The sequence below is a fragment of the Rhinolophus ferrumequinum genome, chromosome 5, assembly GCF_004115265.2.
Source record: "Rhinolophus ferrumequinum isolate MPI-CBG mRhiFer1 chromosome 5, mRhiFer1_v1.p, whole genome shotgun sequence".
NCBI classification, from domain to species: domain Eukaryota; kingdom Metazoa; phylum Chordata; class Mammalia; order Chiroptera; family Rhinolophidae; genus Rhinolophus; species Rhinolophus ferrumequinum.
Genome location: NC_046288.1, coordinates 77,160,607 through 77,185,786, shown reverse-complemented (window position 1 = coordinate 77,185,786; position 25,180 = coordinate 77,160,607). Strand labels below are relative to the sequence as shown.

The 25,180-nt window shown below is 45.7% G+C and overlaps 1 protein-coding gene across 1 annotated transcript; it reads left to right on the top strand.

Annotated features, from left to right (window-relative positions):
- The first annotated feature begins 349 nt into the window (after window positions 1–349).
- LAP3 (leucine aminopeptidase 3) lies at window positions 350–19,123 on the top strand. Its single transcript, XM_033106368.1, has 13 exons — window positions 350–505; window positions 2,815–2,930; window positions 4,283–4,337; window positions 4,789–4,894; window positions 5,925–6,084; window positions 7,267–7,431; window positions 10,194–10,352; window positions 10,659–10,783; window positions 11,983–12,071; window positions 12,919–13,021; window positions 16,205–16,284; window positions 18,110–18,219; window positions 18,710–19,123. The coding sequence occupies exons 1-13, from the start codon at window positions 404–406 to the stop codon at window positions 18,897–18,899; spliced, it is 1,560 nt and encodes a 519-aa protein (XP_032962259.1). The 5' UTR covers window positions 350–403; the 3' UTR covers window positions 18,900–19,123.
- The last annotated feature ends 6,057 nt before the right edge of the window (window positions 19,124–25,180 follow it).

Here is a 25,180-nt window from a genome sequence, read left to right as displayed (position 1 = left end):
CAGGAATAAAAAATACTCACTAGGAGTGCCTTCACTTCTACAGTTAGACCTCTGCTGTAAAGCGACGTGTGTCCTCCCGTTTCCCGGGTTACCCCGAGCCCCACTTCCATCACCGCCCCTCATCCACCGCCTGACACCGACTCCGCTCCTCTCTCGCTCGCCCGTCCTGGAGCCCCGCCTCTTCGCCCAGGCCGCCTGTGCACGCGCACGCTCACGATGGCACACCCCCGAGTCTCCGCCACAGCCTCGCATCCATCCCAGCCCCGCCCGCCCCGCCCCCTGGCACCTGCCCCGCCCCCTAGGCGCGCGCCCGCTGCCCCGGAAGCCTCGCCCCCACGCGCTCTCCCACCATCCAGGCACCACGTGCTCGCTGAAGGGCGGCGCCAGGGGCCGAGCCGAGACGATGTTCTTGCTGACTCTTCCGGCGGCCGGTAGAGTCGCCGTGCGACGTCTTCGGGTGAAGGATTTCTGGGGTCGAGGTCTCGCAACCGCAGACATGACGAAGGTGAGATGCCGCGGCGGACTCCGGGGCCGCCCCCGAGAGTCCTGCCCGCGGGCGACGGGGCTGCGGGGCGGGTCGAGGCCACGATGTCCCTGGCTTTTGCGCCAGGCTGTAAAAATGGGCTCAAAAGTTCCCTCCCTTTGCAGAGCTCAGCTTGGTTAGGGGCCGGGGGTACGGGGCTGCCGATCCCGCGAGCATTCTCCAGCCGAGGGTGCGCTCTCTTGCTTGGAAGAGTGCTGGGATCCGAACGCTGGGCGAGATGGAACAGCCACAGCTGCCTTTTCCTGAGCTCCCCCTCTGTGCTGTGCCCTGATTTCATTATTTTGTTTAGTCCTCGCAGAAACTCAGAAAAGAACACTGCTAAGGTATTGTTCCCACCTTAGCTAGGAGGTAGCCCAAGGCTGCTGAGGTGAAATGTCCTCTAAGGTCCGGGAGCCGGCCAGCCAGGCTACACACCTCCCGCCCTGCACAGCTAACGTGGGAGGCCAGGAAAAGACTGGGCCTCCTGGAATAAACTGCCTGAACGGCTTTTTAGAGAAAAACAATGCCTCTGTAGGGAAAAAGGCTTTGCAAAGAGAACCATCTCCACCTCACTGAGCTCCAAAAAATGAGGAAGAAAGTCACTGTTGGGATGTGGAGAATCTGGAAAGGGGAATGGCTGGGTGGAAGGAGGACAAGTCATGCTTGGGGACCAAAAAGAAATGACTGTCCCTGGCGAGGAAGGTTCTAGACAGGGCTTGAGCTCAGGTCTCTGGTTATGTCAGATGGCAGAGGGACCAGATGCTTGTCCGGTGCTCTTTCCAACACTGTGTGACATCCTCCCCCGTAACAGCTGTGTCCTGTCTCCTCCGTTCCTCACTTGGTTCTGTGGAACCTGGGGAATGGGCAGTGTTAGGAAAGTTAGAACCTGGAAAGGTTACCAACGCCAAGGAAACCTGTTTTCTTTGATGCAAAGGACGGGATACGATTTGGTTCAAGTACCAGTGTGATTTTAGTGGAAAGGACAAAGGACTGAGGGAAGGAAGGCATCAGGATTCTCACACAGTTCTATCGTACCCAGGCTAGTATATCAGATTAGGTTTCAGTTTCCTTTTTATCTGTCAGATGAGAAGACTACATGTTCTTTCCACGTCACAGAGTTGCCATGAGGCAGAAAACATTTTTAAATCATAAATTGCCATGCAAAGGCAAATACTGCTTCCTAGGTTTCCTTCCTAATTTCCGTCATTAGCAGCCACAAAGTGCCGGGCAGAACGCTTTGCTCCCATCCCTGTCTGTAAAGTTGCATCCTTTTTCTCTCTCTCAGCCTACAAGCTGGCCACAGTTCTTATTAGTATTGGCAAGTGCAGCTATTGGCTTTACTGGGATAGCATCCCAGAATATCAGATTTGCCTTTGAAGGTTGTCGGGAGGAAACACTTACTGCTACTCTCCTAGGTGCTGTGGCTGGGCCTAAGAATAAAACAGACATAAGACAGATTAACAGGAGAAAAGCATACAAATTTTGTGTGATATTTTTACATGTACATGGGAGCCTTCAAAAGGAAAATGAAGACCCGAAAGCCTTTAAGCCGAAAAGCTTATATACCTTTTTAAACGGAGGATGAGAAATTGTGGGCATGCAACAAGACAGGGGCTTGGGTTAGGGGGCAGTAGATTGTGACACCGTGACAAGGACATACATGGGGGAAACTAATGGAAGATAACGGTTATTTTAGTACATTTGTTTGTACTAGTCCTTTATGGTGTTGATTCCCAGTCTCTGATGGTAAGACTGTTCTCTCTTCCTGGTACAGAGAGAGGATCTTCCTTGTGGGAAATTTTATGATCTTCTTTTGGGTAAAAAGTGGGAGGTCGGAGAGCCCTCCCTATATCTGCTGTGTCTCAAGTGCCTGCCGCTCAAAGTAATCAATATGACAAATTTGGCATATTTTGGAGCGACATGTTTTGAAGTCTTTGAGGTCTGACTTGGTTACAAATGGAATTGTTTTCTTAAACAAAGTACCTTTCTGCTCTTCTTTAATTAAAAGTGAAGGAAGCCCTTTATGTTGTGAAAACGCTTTCTTGGGCAGGACCACGAAGCCCCAGGACAGGTAGGAATTACAGTCTTGATTTGGTAGGAATTTGAAACATTTAGGCAGGACGTGAGTGTAGCTGACTGCCCATCACCTGCTTCTGTTTTGGCTTTGTTCTTTTGTCCTTGAGGGGGACACGGTTTGGGTGGAACTATTTGCTCCTTCTGGAATTCAGGGGACCCCTGAGTCCCCCTCTAAAGGATCCACCCAACCTATTCATCTCTTTGCTTGTTCTCAGGGCCTTGTTTTAGGAATCTATACCAAAGAAAAAGAAAATGACGTGCCACAGTTTACAAGTGCAGGAGAGAATTTTGATAAATTGGTGTCTGGAAAGCTGAGAGAAATTTTGAACATGTAAGTATTTGCCTCTGGGTCCCAGTTTTTTAAATGCCTTGAAAACGAAAGAGAATATTTTTTTCTCAGCTTTATTCTTAGTAGATGAAAATGCTCGGAAGCGTGCTGGGAGTGGAAGTGAAAGTTTATGTCTCTGGAATGCACTTTGGTACTTTGTGTTTCACTATGTGTGGGTCTACAATCATGGGAAGTCAGGCCACCTCAACCACATTACAAACTTATTGTGAAAGCCCGAACCAGAAGGCTCTGGAAAGTACCAGATTTCCTCAGTCCGCCCTCCTAGCTCAAATTCTTTTCCTCCCATTCACTCACCCTCCTTCCCAAAACCTTTCTCACTTCCTTTAACTCCCCTTCACTTGTGGGAAAATAGTGTCCCTGGGCTAGTTCAACACAGCCTCAGGAGGCGGCTCCTTCCATTACACATCCTGAGTTTCTTCTCACATCTTGAAGTGCATGTGCATCTCCTGAGGGTAGAGTTAGAATGCAGATTTTAATTCAGTAAATCTGGGTGGGCCCTGAGATTTTTGACCTCTCTGGGATTAGCCAGGGTGTAGGGAAATATTGAAGTTTCAAAGTCCTTCTGAGCTGCAGGCCACATTGGGCAGAAATAGAAGTGTCAACATAAGCCTCTGCAACTACATCCTATTCGGGTTATAGATAATGTATTGGGATCTAATACGTGGAGTCTAATAATGATATTACTATCGAATCATTCGATAACAATCTGCCTCCCCTGTTAGTTTGTAGTCCTTCACCAGTAGACAGCCTTCTCATGTGCCTTAAATAGTTCTCTGATTGCAAAGCTGACCTGTACAGAGTACAGAACAACCTGCCTTCCTGACTGTTTCACACAGTTCTGCACCAGGGCATCCAGTCCCTGGACTCTAATCCTGCGTTGCCACCTGGTTTGTTTAGAGATTGCTCAGTGTCCCACTTGCAGATAAGCCCCCACAAACAACCTCCACGCCAGACGCACCGCAGTGGGGCCAGCCACTTAAGTTGGTGTCTTATATCTTAGAAAACTGTAGAATTCCGTTCGGCCTTCATCTAGTGCTCGGCTCTCCTCTGCAGCCATGCGTTCCCCATCCGTGGCATCTCTTTCTATATTTCAAATAAGTTTGTATTACATCTAGTCTGGAAATGTGCTAAGTAGTTTTTGAGCTAGAATTAAAAGTGCTGCATCAGAGAGATCTGGCCTGAGAGAATTCTGTGTTTTGATAAAAGCATAAGTGCAGCAAATTCACAGAAGCAGCCGAGTGTTTTAATAATGCTGAATGACATATGTATATATGTCACTTCTCAAAGGAACAGAGCAAACTAATTTGTTAAAACACTATTCCCTCTTGTTTCAGATCTGGACCACCTCTGAAGGCTGGCAAAACCCGAACCTTTTATGGTCTGCATGAGGTATGAGCTGAGGATAAGGTTTATTTGGCAAACCCTTGGTGAACACCTATTACTATATATGCCAAGGAGTGTGGCTGCATAGTCGTATTAGATTGTATGTATAGTCTGTCCTAGTGTTGAATATGATTTATAAGATTGTAAAGAGGCAAATCACTGTCAAAAAGTACCGCCTCTCTCGTATTCCTCAATCTTCAGGCTTTCTTTGTTCAGTTGCCAGCGTTGGGGCGCTCTTACATAGAATTATTTGCAGGATTATCCTTACTCTCCCTTTCAAACACACTCGTTGTAACATTTTACAAGATGCAGGGCTAAAAACTCAGCCACCAGTTTTACAGTGATTTTGCTCTGTGCTGCGGTTAAGGTGGTCATGTGGGAGCCTACGTACCACTCCTTGCTGGAAAGGAACGCTTTAAAGACAGAAAGTGGCTGATTTTGTGTGTTTGCCAAACAGGATTTCCCCAGCGTGGTGGTGGTTGGCCTCGGCAAAAAGGCGGCTGGAGTGGATGACCAGGAAAACTGGCATGAAGGCAAAGAAAACATCAGAGTGGCCGTTGCAGGTTATTTTACTTTTGACGTTTATTTAATATTGATGGAGATTCCCAAGGGGTCTACTTTTTAAGATTATCCGCCTTCCCTGTTTTGGTCCTCCTACCATCCCCTTCCCTTCCACGTTCACAGAGAAATAACTCTTCTGACTGAATGTTCAGTGTCCCTTATCTGATGTTTATATTTCTTTCTTTACATTTCTTTGGAGGTTTCATGACCATTTGTTCACTCTCTCAATTTGACTGTAGAGGCTCTGTTTTACCAGAAAGTTCTGGTGTGTGGATTTTTTTTTCTTTTGTAATGCAACCCTGGTATAATACAATTTTTAAACCACACAGAGTCCTCAGAGAAAATAGTCACAAAGTGTGGGGTGCTTGTTCATCACTAGTTACCGAAGGCCCCAGTTTGTCATGTGGCTAGCTTAAAAGTTGAGTCCCATTGAGTCCCTTCAGAGCTGAGCAGCAGGACGAGGCCTTCACCGCAGAGACTGTGGTTAAAGATGCTTTGAAAGCATTGCTGAGGCGGTGGAAATTAGCTGAGTTGAGCTTTGGTCCCAGGTGTATACCGTATGTGATTGTTAAATTTACTTTCAAAGTTCATGTTGGATGATTATTTCATAACTTTTATTTGGGAGTTTTTGCTGACCTGGTCTTAATAAAATGCGTTAAGAATGGACTCTGGTCAGTTCCTTGGATAGGATTTCAATGTCATCACTTCTGTCATTTTTAATACGGCAAGCTCCTAGTGACTAGGACGCTTCATCAGGAAATCCTAGTTTCAGAAGTAATACTAGCAATATTGGCCACTCCACACCGAGCCAGACCAGTTATTTGATCTGTCAGTCTGGCCTCCCACAGCTTGTGAGGTGTGTGCACGTCCTCATTTTACCTAAGAGGACATAGGGGCATAGAAGGTCAAGTGTCAGAACTGGGAATTGAACCCCTGTCCTGTTGTTTGCTCGGCACACCACACCATGCCTCTGCCTTCTGCTATTCGAGTTGTCTCTGACTCTGATTTTCTGGTTCCTCTGTCCTTCTGAAGCGGGGTGCAGGCAGGTTCAAGACCTGGAGATTTCTTCTGTGGAGGTCGATCCCTGTGGAGATGCCCAGGCGGCTGCGGAAGGGGCAGTGCTTGGTCTTTATGAGTTTGATGACCTCAAGCAGAAAAAGAAGGTGGTTGTGTCGGCAAAGCTCCATGGAAGGTGAGGGAACAAAACTAAGATCAGGGCTGCATTCCCTGGTGTTCTGACAGTGGGGGCTTTGGATGTGAGCTGCCTGCCTTCCAGTATCAGGCACGGCTGTGCAGCCTGGCTATGACCTACCATCTCCTTAGCCATCTTAAGAGTATGGTATCAGTCCCCATGTTCTGCTCCTGGCTCTCGTCACGCGCATGTCCCCCGTGACTCCCTAGGCCCCTCCATGCTTACTGGTTACTAGTAGGCGACACCAAGTTAGCTCCCCAATGAGGGGGGGAACAAGATGACAGACAGGTCCCAGCAGCTGTCAGTCCCGATCATTTCCATTTAACCAGCATCTGCCTGCACTGCTGAATGCCAGACCTACGCAGATGAAGGGATGAGGACCTAGCCCTCATGGTCTAATGGGCAACTCATCTTTCGGCAGGTTTATTGAGTACGTATTACATCCCCAGCCTGTTCTGGAAGACAAGGCCCCTGCTGTCAGGAGCAGACAGTGTGAGCCCCTCAGGAGATGGTGCTATGGGACAGTGGGGGTCTTGGCTTAGCCCACTGGTTGGCAGCTATGCTGTGATGGTGAAGAATAAGGGCTCTGAGACCCGTCAGCCGGGCTTTGCATCCTGGCTCCCCCACGTTCAGTGGCATCGTAATTTCCTATTTCATAGGGTTTTATAACGATCGAAAGGCACACCTGGCAAGTGAGCAGCACTTGGTAAAGCCCCAAACAATGAGCTGTTTTATCCATCTCCACACCACCCATATTCCTGTTGTACACAGGAAGAGCTAGGATCAAGACGCACGTCCGTCCTTTTCTCTTTTAAAGCTGATTCTTGCCCTGTGAGGGGTTGGTGTTCAGAGGCCTAACCCAGGCCCACGTTAGGCAGAAAGGCCGTCAGGTCCCGTCAGCACGGAGCAGTCTACCCTTTCTGCAGTTAGCACTTGGGGCTGCGTCATTTCTGACAGCAAAGGAGGACGAAACGGGCCTGTTTGTGGAAACCTCTTTCATCGACTGTGTGGTAGATTTAGGGCCCCATCAGTCCAACCCCTTTTTTACACAGATGAGGATTCTGAAGTGAAATGCTTGCCCAGGTCCCATGTGTCCGTCGTTTTTGTAGTCTTCCTTTTTGGTTTTGACTGTCATTGCTTGGAGAAGTTGCCTGACAGTGACCGTGTGCTTTCTTCTGCCAGCGGGGACCAGGAGGCCTGGCAGAAAGGGGTCCTCTTTGCTTCAGGCCAGAACTTGGCACGCCATTTGATGGAGACTCCTGCCAATGAGATGACGCCAACCAAATTTGCTGAAATCATTGAGAAGAATCTCAAAGCAGCTAGTAGTAAAACAGAGGTCCACATCAGGTAATTCAGGATTATGCCTTAAACTCACAGGAACAGCTGGGAGGAGCCTTAGAGATCCTAAAATCCAGCTCCTTTAACTATTCAGAGGAGTGACTTGTAACAAGGCCAGAGAGGTGAGACGACCCACGAGTGGCCACACACAAGCTGGGATATGGGCTCAGAGATTCTATCATATCTTTCCTTGCCTTTGAGAGAGTGTTACGACTTCACACTACATACGGTGTGTGTGTGTGTGTGTGTACGTACACACGTGTATTTTATAACAGCTTTATTGAGATATAATTCACATACCATGTAGTTGACCCACGTAAACTATGCAATTTGATGGTTCCTAGTATATTCACGGAGTTGTGCTACCATCGCAATCAAGTTGAGAACATGTTCCTCACCCCAAAGGGAAATCTGGGACCCATTGGCGGTCACTCCTCATTTCCCTCCCCCCGCAGCTATCATTTCAAGCACATTTGGGTTGTCTCTCCCTTTTGGATACTAGGACGATGCTGCTGTGAGCATTAGTGTACACATTTTTATGTGGAGAAATGTTTTCATGTCTCTTGGGTATGTGCCTAGGGGTTGAATTGTTGGCTCAGATGGTAACTCGCACTTTTTGAGGAACTTACATGTTTTGTTTTGTTTTGTTTTGTTTTGTTTTGTTTTGTTTTGGTGAATTCCTCCTATCTTTTCTCTTCTGATGCAAGTGAGGAGCATAGCATGCCTGCCTAGGTGGAATGAGAATCTGCCTTGTAGGTACCTGAGCTAGCAGCGCTGGTGTGTCCCAAGGCGGCCCTGGGGTGTCACCCACAGCTAGGCTGCTGGGCGTAAGAGGCTGCTCCTCCAGCTTCCATTACCTTTCAGTGCCCATAACCTACCCATAACCCTGTCCATAACCCTTTAAGCAAGTTTGGGAAGCGTTTGGGGATTTATGATTAAAATAAATTGAGAGATATTTGCTTTACGTAAAGAATCTTCACTATCAAGATTGTTTCTCAAGGAAACATCCATTTAAAAGAATTCTTCAGTATTTAATTGTTACTGGAGTTCACTTCCCCTCCCCCCCAGGAAAACCTCTTTAGTCTAGATAGACTGAAGAAAAATGTGTAATCTGTAGAAAACATGGTACTAAGAGGTTGGGAGAAGTTTTGGATGGTTACATACATTCAATCTGTAACGATGGTTAGTCTCTGTACAGGAGTCTCAGCAAAGGCTCTTCCTTGTTTATGGGAGGAGACACCAGAGCTACTTGGTGTCTGCAAACTGTGGCCGTGTGGTTACACATCAGTGACAGCACCTCCTGTGCGCCTGGGCATTTGGCATACAGCGATGGATGGCGGTGGTCCTTGTTCTCAGAGAAGTGAGGACCTCGTAGGAAGGGATAGGCAGGTGGAGGAGGCGTGCTGCAGGAGCAGAGGCTGGGGGAATTGTGGAAGAGTTGGAAAGGCTTGCCAACAAAAATGGTGCCTAAGCAGAGTCTGGAGGTTGGCTTAGAAGCTAACAGCCCTAGAGGGGGGCTGGATGTTTCAAGTGGGGAAGCACATGTACAGAGGCCGTTCAGGAAGCTGCAAGGCTTGTGGCAGAGCAAAGGGAAGTCAGCGAGAGCCGGCGAATGTTAGGTGGGCAGAGTGTGACCCATTCAACTGAGACAGCTGTGCCCAACCCCCTCTAGGTGAGTACAGATCAAAATACCGACGGTACTTCCAAAAGGGCAGGACTTTAATAAAACATTAAAGACGGAGTTTGTGATGAAAAATGCCCACGTTCTATAGCCTGTTCCTTTTGAAGTGATTTTTTATTGCTCTATCTCCCATTTTTATTTTCTTTTCCCTCTGAAGTTCAGTGGGCATCTCTCCATGGTGCCATCCTGGTTTAATAGTTTCAAGAAATGGACAGGCAAGTGCAAGAGGAGCATTCCTTGGATGTGGTTGTTGCTGGGCTCTCTGTAGGAGTGTAGGATTTCCCTTGGCCTACTTACGTGGCCAGAAATCAGTACAAAGCCCTTTTGTACCCCCGACCTAGAAGGAATAGGAATATGGCCTGTTTTCTGGTTGGCACTCAAGACTATATCCATTATATCGCCCCCTTGATCCCGTGTTTATTAAGTAATAAGTAACTAGTTTTCCCACTTCAATCAGACATCTCTAACTGTGATTCACACAGTGAGAAATAGTGTTGTCATACTATTGTTTTGTCACATTGAAAAGATTGGACTCCTGCAATTCTAAAAAAGCAAAGAAATAGGATATTTTAGTTCAGTTAGTGAAGTGTAGCTTTGTTGAGTTTTTGTTGGGTGATTGGTTGGTTGGTTTTGTCTTTTTTAGAAATGCCAAACAGTAAAGCAGTGGACCCCTTAATTATCTTAAACAAGCATCCTGTATGGTTTCAGGGCCTTATCTTTACATTAAAACTTGAGAAATATGTGAGTAGGTTAGGGGGAAAAAATCAAGTAACAATTATTTATTGACTATGCATTATTATCTGACATTTCATTATGTACCAGGCATGAATTTTCTTAGTAATTCTATAGCTAGTCTTTTGATGGAGGTATCATTGACCTAATTTTATAGATGAGGAAACTGACACAGAATCAAGTGACTGTGCCAAAAATATACAGAAAGCAAATAGGACGTGATAATTGAAGTACTGACATGTGTACATTTTAAGAGTTTGTATGTTACACTTTTTTACAAAATGGATGAGCGTTTTCTAAGTGACTTTGAAAGAGACATAACAAAGAGTATTTACTTTGTTGCCTTTCTGCCCTGTAGACCCAAGTCCTGGATTGAGGAACAGGAAATGGGGTCATTCCTAAGTGTGGCCAAAGGATCTGATGAGCCTCCAGTCTTCTTGGAAATTCACTACAGAGGCAGCCCCAATGCAAGTGAACCGCCCCTGGTGTTTGTTGGGAAGGGAATTACCTTTGATAGGTATGTCTTTACTGTATCCGTGCTTTGCATTTTGGTGAATGCTTTGTGTGCACTTGTATTATTTAAATTTCATTCACATAGAAATAAAATCAGCTAAGACTCCCGCCTATGTTTTTATAAACACTGCAATATCTTTTAAAATGTTGAAATCATTCAGATTTTTAGTTTAGAAGTTAGAATTTCCTTTGCCAGGTAGATGGTGCTTTTATGTGGTGGTTAACCCTTAGCTTATATATTCTTTTTTAAGAAAGTAGCCCTGGCCCTCTTTTTTGCTACTAATATTGGGCATTGTCCTTTCCCCCATAGTGGTGGCATCTCCATCAAACCTTCTGCCAATATGGACCTCATGAGGGCTGACATGGGAGGAGCTGCCACCATATGTTCAGCCATCGTGTCTGCAGCCAAGCTCAATCTGCCTATTAACGTCATAGGTGAGTGGGCAATGGCACGTGTCTGGGAGCACTTCTGGAGTCCAGTCAGATGGTAGAACTGAGGCCACACACGTGATTTCCCCTCATCTGAAAAGATCAAGAAACGGTTTTTGAATAATAGCTTATCATCTAGCAGAAGCTATTTAGCTGGGATAACTGTTTTCTTATCTGAACTGATGGAGTTAAATATATTTTGCAATCATGGATTGATTTGTTTTACTTCTGCAAAATGTGGTTAGCAGTTGAGGGCACATTATGTCAAGTATTTGATTTCCTCCAGTGAAAAAAGCCCACTAGTCAGGGTGGAAGGACATTGCTGGCTCATTTAGTGCCGACCTCATAGGGTTAGGGCCGATCAAATGCCATGATCTACAGAAAATGCCTGGAACAGAAAAAGTGCTGTGTACACGACAGCACTTGTGTCATACCAGACACAATGCTGGGAGTTTGCCAGGTTTCAGACAGAGAAGGGGGCGGGGGAGACTTAGGGTAAATGACTTGCCCAGTGTCACGCTCACATCCGTGCATGGGCAGGCAGAAGTGGAATCCAGGTCTGTCTGACATGCTCCCTGCCGCCCGCCAGCCCCCATATCAAGGACGTTTTTTTGCTGAACTTTTTATAAGTTGCAGACTAAATGACATGTGAATACTTTACTAAGAACAAGGACATTCTTTGTAATAACAGTACCATTATGACTTCCAAGGATTGATATGGTAACCTAATTCAAACTTCCCAGTTGTCTAAATGTTCGTTGCGGGGTGTGTGTGTACACATTTATTTCTTTTTTTTTTTTTAATTTAAGAGCCAATGAAGGATCACATGTTGCATGTGGTTGCCATGTCTCTTGAGTTTTCCTTAATCTAGAACCTTGTTCTGGCCCTTTTTTTCTCTTTCATGACATTGGCAGTTTTGAAGGCTCCAGGCTTGTGTCGTGATGTTCCGGGATTTGATTTATTTAGTTGTTTCTTCATGATAGAATCAGGCTAGGCTTCTTTGGGAAGAAGCTACATAGGTGATGTGTACTTCCATAGCTGGTGCACATAATGGCAGTTGGGTCACTGGTGATGCTAAATGTGATCACGTGGTTAAAGTGGCATCTACGTCTGGCGTGCTTCTGATGGCCCACCAGTGGCACCTGTCCCGTCAGTGGCATATTTGGACCCAGCACATTTCATGTTCCTTCATTTTTTTCCCACAGGTTTGGCCCCCCTTTGTGAAAACATGCCCAGCGGTAAGGCCAACAAGCCTGGGGACGTCGTCATAGCCAAGAATGGGAAGAGCATACAGGTTTGTAAATGAAGACACAGCCCTCCCCTTTCTGGCATTCCAAACACACCTGGCATAGGTGCAGAGCACGGGCTCCGTGTAGGAGAGGGCTGTCTTTACTGCAAGTAGCGTTTCATGCCAAGTCAAAGGTGTTTCTTTATGGGAATTTTAAGAATGTTTTCCCTACCTCTTGTTCCTCCGACTTCCTGTATGCTGTATACACAAATTACCATGAATTTGCATCCAGCCTTGAAGAGCATGGCAAAGCGGTGAAAGTGCAGGCTGTTTCCTGAACATACCTGTGCTGTGATTCAGTCTGCAGGAAGGTGTTCAGGTGGAAAACACGGTCCTGAGTCGTGGGCTCTGCACGCCTGTGGAGGTGGCAGCAGGTTCTCTGCTGGGGCCCGTCACGCATGTACACTAGACCGGGCCTCAATTTAAGAGAAGGGAGTATAATATGTATAAAGTTGCTGACAGTGCCTAAATTCTCATTTCTGGAGGTCCAGGCTGCCCTTCACTGTAACTTTCTTAAACTCTGCATCCTATTTGTTCTCAGAAATCTTGAGATATTTTTCCCCCTTCTTGTTATTAACGTGTTGGTAAAATAGAGCAGACATTTTCTATTCATTTCAGCTTCCAAAGTCATCAGTTCTGGTACGGGGTTATTAAGTTATATTTGCTCTTTAAATTAATTATATTCCTATTCTAATTTAAGTATGTCTTTGATACTCAATGACAAGTATCAAAGCAAGTCCCATCAGCTTTTTCTCACTTATAAATTGAACATTGTTTTGCGTGTCTAATTTTGATTCTCCTTTCTGGTGCTATCTCACCGCCCCCCCTTTTCTTTTGACCCTTTTCTTTGCAGGTGGATAACACGGATGCTGAAGGGAGGCTCATCCTGGCCGACGCGCTCTGTTACGCGCACACCTTCAACCCGAAGGTCATCATCAATGCTGCTACCCTAACAGGTCAGACAGTTTTTCCTGCCTTTGTTTGAAGAAGGTGGGTCGTACTTGTTGGCGTCCAGCGCACTCATTGTACTCAGGGCACTGTTTTGCTGAAGTTTGGCTCACTCCATTTGCATTCAAAGATCTTTCACCAGAGGAATTGCTCTGTAGTTGTAAACTGTTTTGAACATTAGGTTTGTTATTGTAAAACATGCCAGGCTCTACCTTTAAAATAAGAAATAACAAGTGGGTCAGATCAGCCCTTCCCGAGTGACATCTAAAAACGATCCTAAGACATGTTTTGTTATATTATCATTTGATACACATCTGAAGTGATTAGTGATAAATCCCAAAAATCAATGTTTTTTTGTTTTGTTTTTTCAAATTAATAATGACATATCTGCTGTTCACTGAGCTGTCTGACCTTTTTGTACAGAAATAAAACCATTCCCGTTGGGGAGTAGCAGAGGCAGGCAGTGTGTCGCATGAAGCACATTGCCTTTGAGCGGGACCCAGGGGGGACTCCCAGCTGTGCCACTTACTAGTCAGCCAGCCTTGGGCAAGTTACGCGACCCCTCCAGCATCATTACCTGGGGACGATTCTATCTGGAGTTGTGAAGATTGGAGGGGTTTTGGCAAGCCCTTTTAACACAGCGCCCCCATGTTGCCGCACTGGGTGAGGGAAGGCCGTTCCACCACCGGCTCCATTGAATAATGGATAAATTCCTAAAGGACCAACAGTGGGCGTTGCTTTATTGCAAAAACCCCAATGTTCATAATCTTTCATCCAACAGTTCTCTTTCTAGGAGTCCATTCTGTCTGCGTCTCTTATAAGATTAAAATTCAGATCACTTTGTATCCTTTGTTTTTAATTCTTCCCCTGGTCACGTGAGTCTACTTTAGCAGAGCTTTTTCTTTAGACCCGATTGTGTGGGTCTAATAGTCCACAGATGAATTTGCTAAGCGTCCTTTTTAAAGCTGGAGTTACAGTATTTTCATGGTCCTTTGTGTCCCTGTTCAGTTCAGCGAACACTTGAAGCTGAATGAGGGAGGTGCTGGGGCAGGTGTTTGGGGACAGGGAGGTGGGTGGTAGGTAGTAAGTGAGGCATTGCGGCTCCTACCTTTTTTTCCAGCATGAGGGTTTGAGAAGGTGGGAAACTTGGCCCCGGTAACTAAGGCAGCCTGATCAGTGAAACTTTACATCACTCTGGTCTTTGCCTTCTCTGAAAGCTGTCGATAGTGCAAGTTCACTTCAGTACCCCAATACTTACTGAGCCCCTTCTGAGCTCAAGTTGGAATTAAAGGGGAGGATAAGAAACCATTTCCAACCCTGAATTCGTGGCAGAAGGAAGTACGTAGTCTTTAGTGAACTTGTTCTCCTCCTAATAGCATGTAACTTTGAACAGAGCCTCAGTTGTCTCATCTGTAGAAGGGTATAATAGTCCCTCGTTGATAGGCGGGCTTTCTGTGAAGATTAAATGAGATGATACAGGTTGATGTGCCTGGCCTGGCAGACACTGAACCGATCTTACTAGTTCAAGGGATAGCCATTCCCTCATGGTACTTCTCTTCAATCATGCTGCTTCTCTTCATTTTCTCAGTGCATGCTTGTGGCGTTGGATGGGCTGAGAGTGGTGACATCAGCACCTTCCTTGGAGCTTTGATGTTTCTTCTGTACTGTGGGTGATTCTGGTAACACTGCTCAGTTAGCACCTCAATGAACAGCTCCAAATGTTCTTTGTGAAAAAATGGAAGCCATGCCTCTGCTACGCGTAGTTCTGAAATTGGTACTGGTACTAGCTCTATAATTATGTAGGAAATAATTTTCTAAAGTGGATGATGAAATCATCTTTAGAGCCATGATCCCAGTTGGATCATATAAAAAAAATTTTTCCCCCCTTCTCCCGCCCATCCCCCACTCTGGTTCAAGCCCTTGTTTCTCAGTCTAGTTGTGTAGGACCCAGCTCCCTGGCCCATGCTGGTATTATGTCGGCCGCCAGCCGTCAGTCGCTCACGGCAGCCAACTGCTCACGATGGCTCCTGGCCACTCACGTTGGCCACCGTCCATTCCTGGCAGCACCCGGTAGCCTGCGGCAGCACACAGCAGCACACGCTGACCTCTGGCTGCTCCCGGCAGCCCAGCTCCAGGGAGAGCTGTCGTTCACAATCTTAGCTGTACAGGGCGCAGCTCACTGGCCCATGTGGGAATCAAACCTGCGACCTCGGCGTTAGGAGCGCGGTGCTCCCACCACCTGAGCCACCGGGGTGACCCATATTAAATATTTGTGTTTACCATTTTCTATTTCTTTAAGAGAAGATGTCACATTCTTATTTGCGGTCAGTGCTCATCTTTTCTGTGAGAAACTTAAACATTGATGCAAGACTTTTGGGGTTGATAGGAATGTTGAGGACAAGTGAATAGTTATGGGAAAAAGCACTAATTTGAAAAGTAAAACGTTAATGTGTACATATAACTCTAGATGTGTCCCCCTCCCCCAGTCACATAGATAGACTGTAGGCAGGGAGTAGCCAGCACCTGTCATGGTGTCTGGTACACAGTAGATACCAGGTGAGTGGTTGTTGCCACAGCACGTATTTAAGTCCTGCTAGTGGCTGGAAATAACAGAGGTGGGTCTGAACAAAACTACTTCAAATTTTTGTTTATAAAAGACAAATGTTTCAAGCGTAAAAGGAAGAACACATACTTGGACATACACAGTATGGTCTTAATTTTTTTTTTTTAAGCTTAGAAAAATATCTGCAAGGAAATATGAAAAATCCCAGGTTATCCCTGGGATGAGGTTATTGGTGATCATTGATACAGGTTAGTGCAAAAGTATTAGGTTGGTGCAAAGGTAATTGTGGTTTAAAAGGTTAAAAATAATTGCAAAAACCGCAGTTACTTTTGCACCAAACTAATAATTGAGGATTTTTCAATTTTTAACCTTTGAAACTGCGATTATTTTTGCACCAACCTAATTTTTCCTTTTTTTGCATTTTCCTTAATAATTGAAGGTGAATTCTAGCTTGAGAAACCAGAAAGCAATTAAATATATACAGTAAGGATTTCCTAACCTTATCTATTTTTAAAAATGAGGGATACGTTAAAATAGGGTTAAACGCTAAAGTTTTGTTCTGAGCAGCAGAGGAACCCAACAAGCAGAAGAGACTGATCTCTGACCTCCGATGGGTTGTGTCTTGCAGGTGCCATGGACATAGCTTTGGGATCCAGTGCCACTGGGGTCTTTACGAATTCATCCTGGTTGTGGAACAAATTATTTGAGGTAGGAATAATATATAAAGGCCTAAACTCTACAGATGATTAATGTAGTCTAGCCTTAGAATGATGTATTTCTTCCCCCCCGTGTTAAAGTGATTTTTATGTTGTAGATTTTGAACTAAAAATGCAATACACTCGATTCAGAGTACTTTGGGTTTTCTATAAATGTTCCAAAATTAGTGATACCACCGTCCTCCTCCAGTAGCCTCAGAATGATGTGACAATGACTCACAAATACCATGGCCCTACTGTAGAACCTCGGAGGTAGAAAGGTAATGAGGACAGCTTTGTAAAGGAAGGAATGGCCTTTGACGAAGGCCTGTGGTGGGCTATGGGGTGAGCCTGTGAGTGGGGCTCGCCCTGGTCCATTAGCAGGTGATAAGGGCAACTTCTGACGGCTGTGCTCTGTGCCTCCTCCGGGCCCTTCACTGGGCAGTCTCCCCTCAGCCCCAGCCCCATACCTTCGCTCACTGCCCTCAGCTTCCCACTGCTGACCCCACTGTTAGTCTCACGTAGGCTGTCTAGAGCTAGCATATAACTCTGATCTCTTGGTGACACCCTGCTCTTGGCTTCTGTGATAATCTCTTCTGGTTCCCTTCTTCAGCTTCGTTTTCTGGCATTTTCCTTTGTCTTCCCCTTTGGTGGGTGTTCAGTCCTGGGCCACATGCTCTTCTTTGTGTTCACGGCCCTTACCCGGAAACTCACCTGTTCCCATGGCTTCAGCCAGCACCTGTCTGCTGATTGCTCCCATCTCTCTCCTGAGCTTCAGAGAACCCTGTGTATCCACTCGGCTATGAGACAGCTCCATCGGGCACCTCATTCTTTCAACAAGTACCGTAATTGATGGGAGCTTACTGTGTGCCAGTGGGGAACAAATACAAAATGTCCCTGAACACATTCTTGACGTTGCTTGAAAGTCCTAAACTTCTTTTTCACCCTAAACTGCTTCCCCGTCATCATTGTCATCTTGCCATTGGGGAAGCTGGACCGTCCCAAGCTCTGAGGCCCTCAGCGCAGGTGTCTCCTTCCAGGCTGGGCGGTGGCCCTCTGCTCCACCCCCATGCACTCTGTCCATCACAGCACCCACAACATTGTCGGGCTTGATGTTTTTTTTTAATTTAAACTTCTTTAATTAGTGACATGTGCATAAAATTTTTTGAAATAACAGGCAACAGTCCATAGCATTCTCCAGTTTGTGTTCCTGGAGGGAGCCACCTTCAACCCGTGGCTGATTAATCTGGTATTTACTCGGATCTCAAAATAACAGCTTGTGTTGCTGCGTCCTGACTTTTCACTTTTGGGTCTTACCTTGACCGCAGTGTATTTTGAAAACACACCCTTTGATGGTTCAGATATTAAATTTCTTTATGTTTAACACCTAGTGGTGCTCAGAAGTTCAGTAAATGATTAAGGAAGGGATGAGTGTGTCAATGATTACATGAATGATTGAGGTCACCTTGTCTTAGAATCTGGTCTTCGGTGGTGCAGTTCCAGACATGTGTTCCCCCAGCTCACCAAGATAACACACATCAGGGAGGCTTTTTTACAGCCTGTACATACTACAGGATGCCAGCTTAATAATTTAAACTGAGACCCATAATATTAGTTTGATGATGTTAACAAATGTCCTACACACTTGTGGGATAATTTTACAACAGATTTGGTTTCTTTTATAATTCTTAAGTATTTAATTAATGATTAACTACTTCTGGAACCTGCTGTATAGTTTGTTTTCCTTCCTGCACGGAGCACTTCACACTCAGCACTGTAAATTTACTCAGAACCTACTTCATCCAGTCTTCCAACTGTTATGCCTATTTGTTCTCTAGGCCAGTGTTGACACAGGAGATCGTGTCTGGAGGATGCCTCTGTTTGAACATTATACAAGACAGGTTGTAGATTGCCAGCTTGCTGATGTTAATAACATTGGAAAATACAGGTATGTAAAGTGAGCTATAAAAGTACATTTTATAGTCATTATTGGTTGCCAGAATCACCTTTTTCAATTTTATTCCCTTTCACAAAAAGTTGAACTGTCCAGTTTTCTTTTGATGTAGTGCTCATAAACATTAATTTCTAATGTCTTTAATTTTCAAGATATTTCCTAGCTGGTTCTCAAAATTTTGCATGCTTTCAAATCTAAAGGTCATTTTAGACAAATGGTAAGGGAGAGAGATGGATAGTATGGGAATTCATTACTTGGGGTGAAGGGATTTATCCTTTACTGCTTATATCTGAGGATAACTATCTGGAAGGGATTTCTGTGCTAACTTCTTTATAGGTCTCAGAAGCTTGACTTTTGCACTCTGGTCATAGAGCCTACTTAGCAAGAATGGAGGACCTTACTTTAATAAAATGCTCAGGGCACATCTACAAGGGGTAGGATAATGCTTTTATCTTTTTCTCATCAAAATGGCTTTTGTCTTCAGATCTGGAGGAGCATGCACAGCTGCAGCGTTCCTGAAAGAATTTGTGACTCATCCAAAGTGGGCGCATTTAGACATCGCTGGCGTGATGACCAACAAAGACGAGATTCCGTACCTGCGGAAGGGCATGACTGGGAGGCCCACCAGGACACTGATAGAGTTCTTGCTTCGCTTCAGCCGAGACGGCGCGTAGTGCGGCTCCTCTAAATCCCTTCGTTCTGTCTTACACGGGTGGTTGGGCTTCAGAACATTTTGGAATGGATGGCAATCTTTTCAAGGAAACAAAGGGTGGTATTTAAAAATGTACAATACAATGAAATTTTATGCCTTGATTTTTTTTTTTCATTTGTATGCAGAGATTTTAAAATATAAAGCTAATATGTTGCTTGGCAAAGATTTTTAAGATAGTCTATATATGATGATGAATTTTTAAAAAACCTATCTAATCACTTTTTAGACTATGTTTTTAATTGAGTGACTTCTATAACAAACCTATCTAATCACTTTTTAGCCTATGTTTTTAATTGAGGAGCAAAATTGTATTTCAGATTGGTGATGCCAGGAACCAAACTAAAAGTTAGTATGCAGTTGTCAGAAACAATAAATGCAGCATTTTGTGCTCTGCTGTGGCTCTGGTATTTACTTATCTGTTACTGTAAACCCAATGACTTCTATAACAACGCGTCTCTTTCGGCCTTGTGTGTAATTCAGTTGAGCATGGTGATACAGGTAGTTTTCTGTATGAGCACTTTGGGACACTGTGATGAGCTTATCAGTTTGTGAGGTAGGTACTATTATCCCCATACAACAGATGAGGAAAATGAGGCACAAGAGAAGGTTAGTAACATGACAATGTCACCAAGCTAGTAAGTGGAGAGCGGAGATTTAAACCCCAGCAGTCTTTCTCCAGAGCATTCTTCATTGGTAACTGTAATGCTTTTAGTTCAGTGACTCGAATGCATGTGGAGTTTATTTGAAATACTGAAATAGAGGGCCGGCTGGGGCAGCTAAGTGCTGCCGCAGGCTACCATGTGCTGCCAAGAGCAGCCGGCAGCCGGCGAGAGCTGCCGTGAGCTGCCATGAGCTGCTGTGAGCTGCTCACCAATGATCGGCGACCGACTGCCGCAGCCGGGGGGAACACAAGGCTCGTAATACCAGCATGGGCCAGGGAGCTGTGTCCTACACAGCTAGACTGAGAAACAACGGTTTGAATCAGCGGGGAGTGGGGAGGAAAAAAGGTGAAAAAAAAAGAAATACTGAAATAGAAACAAGACCATAGAAGGGACTGTTGGTAAGTAAATGATGGGCTTACACCTGGGACTACAGCCAGTCAACAAAATTCCATTGGTGCAGATTTTGAAAACATCTTTCCTTTGTTTTACTTTTGTATGGAGTGAGTCAAATTACCTATGCATAGGATGTATGCCCTTTTTTTTTAAGATTTTGAAACATTTGACAGGAAAAGCTCTTTATGGAATTATTTTAAATATTTTTAAAACTTGACATGTAAGAAGATATTGTTACGGATCTAGCTCGTTTATAGAAAGGTAGTAGAAATGGCCATCCATATTCATGTTGTTAGAATTAAAGAAAATCAGGCAGGAATAGTGAGTACACAGATTCCTCTTGGGTATCCATGTTCAGAAACTACCTGGTCAGGAAAGATGGAATTAGAAGGTGGGATTACCAGGTTGTGAAGGAAAACGAAACACATTTAGATTCTCAGTGATTCAGAAAGCCAAGTTAGGGATATGATGGAAGGCTTTCTATCGAGGCCTTTCATAAATAAAAGAACACTAGAACTCCTGTGTGTACGAATGTGAGATACAAAAGGCTTGGTGTGGCCCTGGATTCATGTGCTTGTCTAACCTGGTCGATGGCCATGCCTCTGGCTGCCTGGTCGTCCACAGACCCTTGGCCGACCTAAGCAGCAAGCACCACGCTCAGGCAGGTGGTGTCACGTGCATCTGTGCCGGTGAGGACCCGTTAGCGTGGCTGTGGAGAGCAGCAAATCCAAACAGCAGTGGTTTCAAACACAGTCGAGTTAAAAGGTGGCTGAAATCGGGAATCCAAAACTCGAGCAGCCCCACGGCCATCAGAAACTCAGGCTTGAACATGTGCCTCAAGGCTCCCTCCACCCAGGCAGCTGGTGGGGCTGCCGGCTGCAGTAAGATGAGGAAAGGGCATGAGGCCAAAGGGATGCGATCTCCTAACACATTGTCAGGAGCTCTCACTGAAGTCCCACTTAACTCGTGCTGATATCACCCACCATGGTTGGATACGTAAGCCATGGGTGGTGCCAAGGATTTGGGGAGATGTAGATGAAGATTAGCTGGGTGCATTTATCACCCTGATAGGAAGAAGAGAGAGTGCACAGGAGATGAGCAAATAACAGTCTTTATGACCCCATTGTAGAGATGAGGAACCTAAGTCTCAACGAGAAGTAAATTGCTAATGCCTGCGAACTACAAAGGAGAAAAAACATTAGAACCCAGATCCACGGATCTGCAAAGCCCAGCATCTGCACCTTAACACATGGCCTTGAGCTTAAGAAGCCATTACTGAGCGTAGTGCAATATATAAGCCCTTGCCATAAAGGGACAGCGCGTATTTAAGTGCAGTGAGGGCAGGTACCATGTCTCTCCTTTATTACTGTATCTCTGTGTAGGACCCAAAACACTGTTGAGTGTCAGTATTGGTTGCATGAATGGATGAAAAATAATGGGATGGAAATGAACTTGATGAACTCCTGGCAGTTAAAAGGAGGTTTTAAGATTACAGTGGAGTAAATCCAAAAATGCCCTCATACCCTACATGGTCCCATGTTACTATTTTGGACTGAAGGATTCATTGATTCAGCAAAAGTTTGTTATGCCCACCCTGTGCCAGACATGGTAGAAGCTGCTTGGAATGGCAAAGTAGACAAATGTAGGTTGAAGGAAGAGTTAAACTATGCCCAATCACTGGGTGGTATGTCAATTAGGCAGCACTGGCCTGACCACTGCCTTGGGGCCCTTTCTCTGCTGCTGGCCATTCTATGCCTGCAGCTCTGCCACTCGAGCTTTCGGCCCCTCCCCTTCATCAGGATCCTAGGGAAATGTTAGCGTACTAAACCCTGTCTTCAGGTAAGTTGTAATCAGCAATTGCATTCCCAGTTGGCTTTTTTGCTAAGCAAATCATGGAGTTTGACTGCATCTCACACCACCCCTGCCGTCTGCTTCAACTGCCCTAGTACAAATCACCATCCTCTCTCTCTGGATTACTAGATTGCTCCTAGATTACTGCTTTCCTGGTCCGGCCTCCACTTGCCTGCTTCTGTTTCTGTACCACTGAAGAGAGAATTTTTGAACAAATTACATCATGTCACTTGTCTTTTCTTAACGTTCCTCCGTCTACACTAGGCACTGTATTCAACTCCCTACGTGCATGACCTCTTTCTCAGTAATCTTTCCAAGGCAGTGTTCTCCTGTTTTCTAAATGAGAAAATTTTCAGCAAAATTCAAATGCTTCATCCATGCTCTATTCTGGGGTGAATCCAAGAGGAAGACCACTGCTCATGCTCTCAAGCAACTTACTCCTGGTTAGGTAAGCATGAGATACAGTCCTGTACAATAAGCCAGACGTTAAAAGCATTTGCAAAAAAGTAAAATGATGCCACTCTCCTCATTCATTTATTTTTGGTTTGGGAAAATAGCTGTATTTTTACTTAAAATATTATGTCAACATGTAATAGGTTTTTGAACAAAGGCTTTAAATTCAGTTTTAATAGGTAAATATTTTCCTATTTTGAGTTTTAATAGGTAAATAATGGCTGACATAACCCACATAAACAAAAACGCTTGGGGTCCCAAAAACGCTTGGGGTCCCCAACAGGTTTTAGGAATACAAAGGGGTCCTGAGACCCAAAAAAGTTGGAGAACTGCTGAAGTAGACTACTTCCCTCCTGGCATTCTAATTTTGTTCAATCGACAATATTTATTATGTCTATTTTATGCCAGGTTCAGTTCTTGGTGTTGGGCATACAGGAGAAGAGAGGCAGGCCCTGATCTTAGGGAACTTGCATTCCAGTCGGTGTGTACATATGTGTCGTCTTCTGTATGAAGAAGAAAAGATAATTGCAGCCAATGTTTAAATGTTGTGAAGAAAATTAAACAGGGTAAAGTGGCTGAGAGTGTAGGTTTAATTTAGATTGAGCCTAGGAAGATGACCTGTGGTCTGAGACTATTTGGCAAATGACAGCCCCTGCTTTTACTCTGACCACTTGCGCCCTGCCTTCCTCTGGCCCTGCTGGCCCTGGTGGTTCCTTAAATATGCTAGGCAAGCTCCTTCAAGGACCCCTCTATCTGGAAAGCTTTCCTAGCTAAAATTCCACTCTATTCATTTCAGTGCAGATCTCCCTGGAGAGGCCTTTTCCAACCATCTATCTCAAATCCATCCTTAGCCATCCCCTGACCGGGTTTCATTGTCATCTTAGCACTTATCTCTACATGGTATTGCTACAAATACACTTATGCGTTTGTCTCTCTCCCACAAAAACAATAGTAAACTCCACGAGGGCAGAGAGTTGGGATGAGTGCTATAACCCACAGCTCATTAAATAGTACCTGGGACTGGAGAGCTCAGTAAATGTGTTGGATTATCACATATATAACTGTAACATTAAATATAATGAAAACATATTTACTTTCTGAAAAGATAAATGCAAGTATTAAAGCAAGTTATTAAAATATTAGCATAGTGACTTTCTCTTTGATGTAACCATAAATACCTAAGGGGAACAGTGCCAGGCTGTCATTCGGGGTGTCAGGCGGGGTCTCTGGTCCTGCTCCTCACATAAGGACGCAGGACACGATGAGGCCAAAAAGGAACACCCACGGAGCCATAGGTAGGGGAGTCAGACCACTATATTCTCGCTGGCAGCCGGGCGAGACACACAAAATGGGATCTACATGATCCACAATCCGCCATCCACTTCTCTGCCTGCCACCCACCCACCCACCCACCCAACCAACCAACCAACCAACCAACCAACGCAGTCACGGCAATTATATCAGTGGAATTGGCCAACTGGTTACAGCTGATGGCCAACCAGTCACAGTTGACGGCCATCTACTACCGGAGCGAGCACCTTTCCACGTGAGCCCAAGAGCCTGGAAACTGCTCTCTGGGACTCTGTCCCCACACTTCACCCTTCCAGGGTCTCCCCTCACAATCTACACGACAAGCATCTTCCGCCAGGGGCCCTGTGTCAGGAACCCAGCTCACGAGAAAAAGTTTCAGTCCAGTTCAAGTAATGTCCCAGGGGGTGTCCCTCGATGTCCACCTACTTTCTGGGCACAGCCAGAGGCACCAGGGCACCACCAGGGTTCTCAGGGTACCACCAGTCTTTCTGGGCACAGCCAGGGCTCTCACATATTCTCGACAATGGCCGGTCAAGACACAGGAAGCAAACATCCATCCGCCTGCACCACTACATAGTGGTATGTTCCCAAGCAAACAGTCAAGCGGTCCATCAAATCAGGGATGGAAGGCAATTCCCCTTAGTCCACAGACATTCGCCAGGGCTGTGCCTCGGCCCCACAACGTGTGCTCTCTCCTAGGGCGAGGGCTCCAAGTCCTCCCAACCTGGGGATGAGGGACGACCTTGACCTCACCCGCATCCTCCACTGAGGATTCAGCAAGCGTTTCCTGCTGAGACTATAAGTCCCACATTTGGGCCACCTCAGCAAACACTTCCCAGCCCACACGGCTGCTACGATCTTCCCCTTCTCCTGCCTATGCTCAACCATCCAAATCTTTCCACCCCTCCACGGGGGTCCAACTCCTGAGAACAGTGGCCACCGGGCACCACACACTGTGTGGGGGCCACCTGTCCTCTTGCCCAGAGTCAGACACAATTCCTACCTGACCGGAATCCTGCTCCCTGTGCCAGGTGTCTGAGTGGGTGGAGGCCTCAGTACAAGATGTCCGCAACCCTCGGAGCCTACTGAGCCTACGCAGCAGCAGACCACCAAGAAGATGACGCTTGCTTTGGCCCACAGGGCAGCGTGCCATCCAGAGGCTTCAGAGGACCACCAATTCACCAAGGGGTCACGTTTTTCCCAGATTGCGCTTCCTGCTCCTGGCACCGCTCCCCACGGGCCTCCCGAGACTGAGCGTTCACATGCACAAGCTGCTCCACCAGCCTTCGGAGAGCTCTGGCTGGCACCATACCCTGCTCACTGCGCCATGTGTCATGCGGGGTGTCATGCGAGGTCTCTTGTCCCGCTCCCCACATAAGAACACAGGATATGGCGAGGCCAAAAAGGAACACCCATGGAGCCATAGATAGGGGAGTCATACCACTATAGTCTCGCTGGTGGCCAGACGAGACACACGAAGTGGGATCCACACGATCTGCAATCTTCGGTCCACTACTCTGCCTGCCAACCAACCAACACACCCACTACAGTTATATCAGTGGCTAATTGGCTA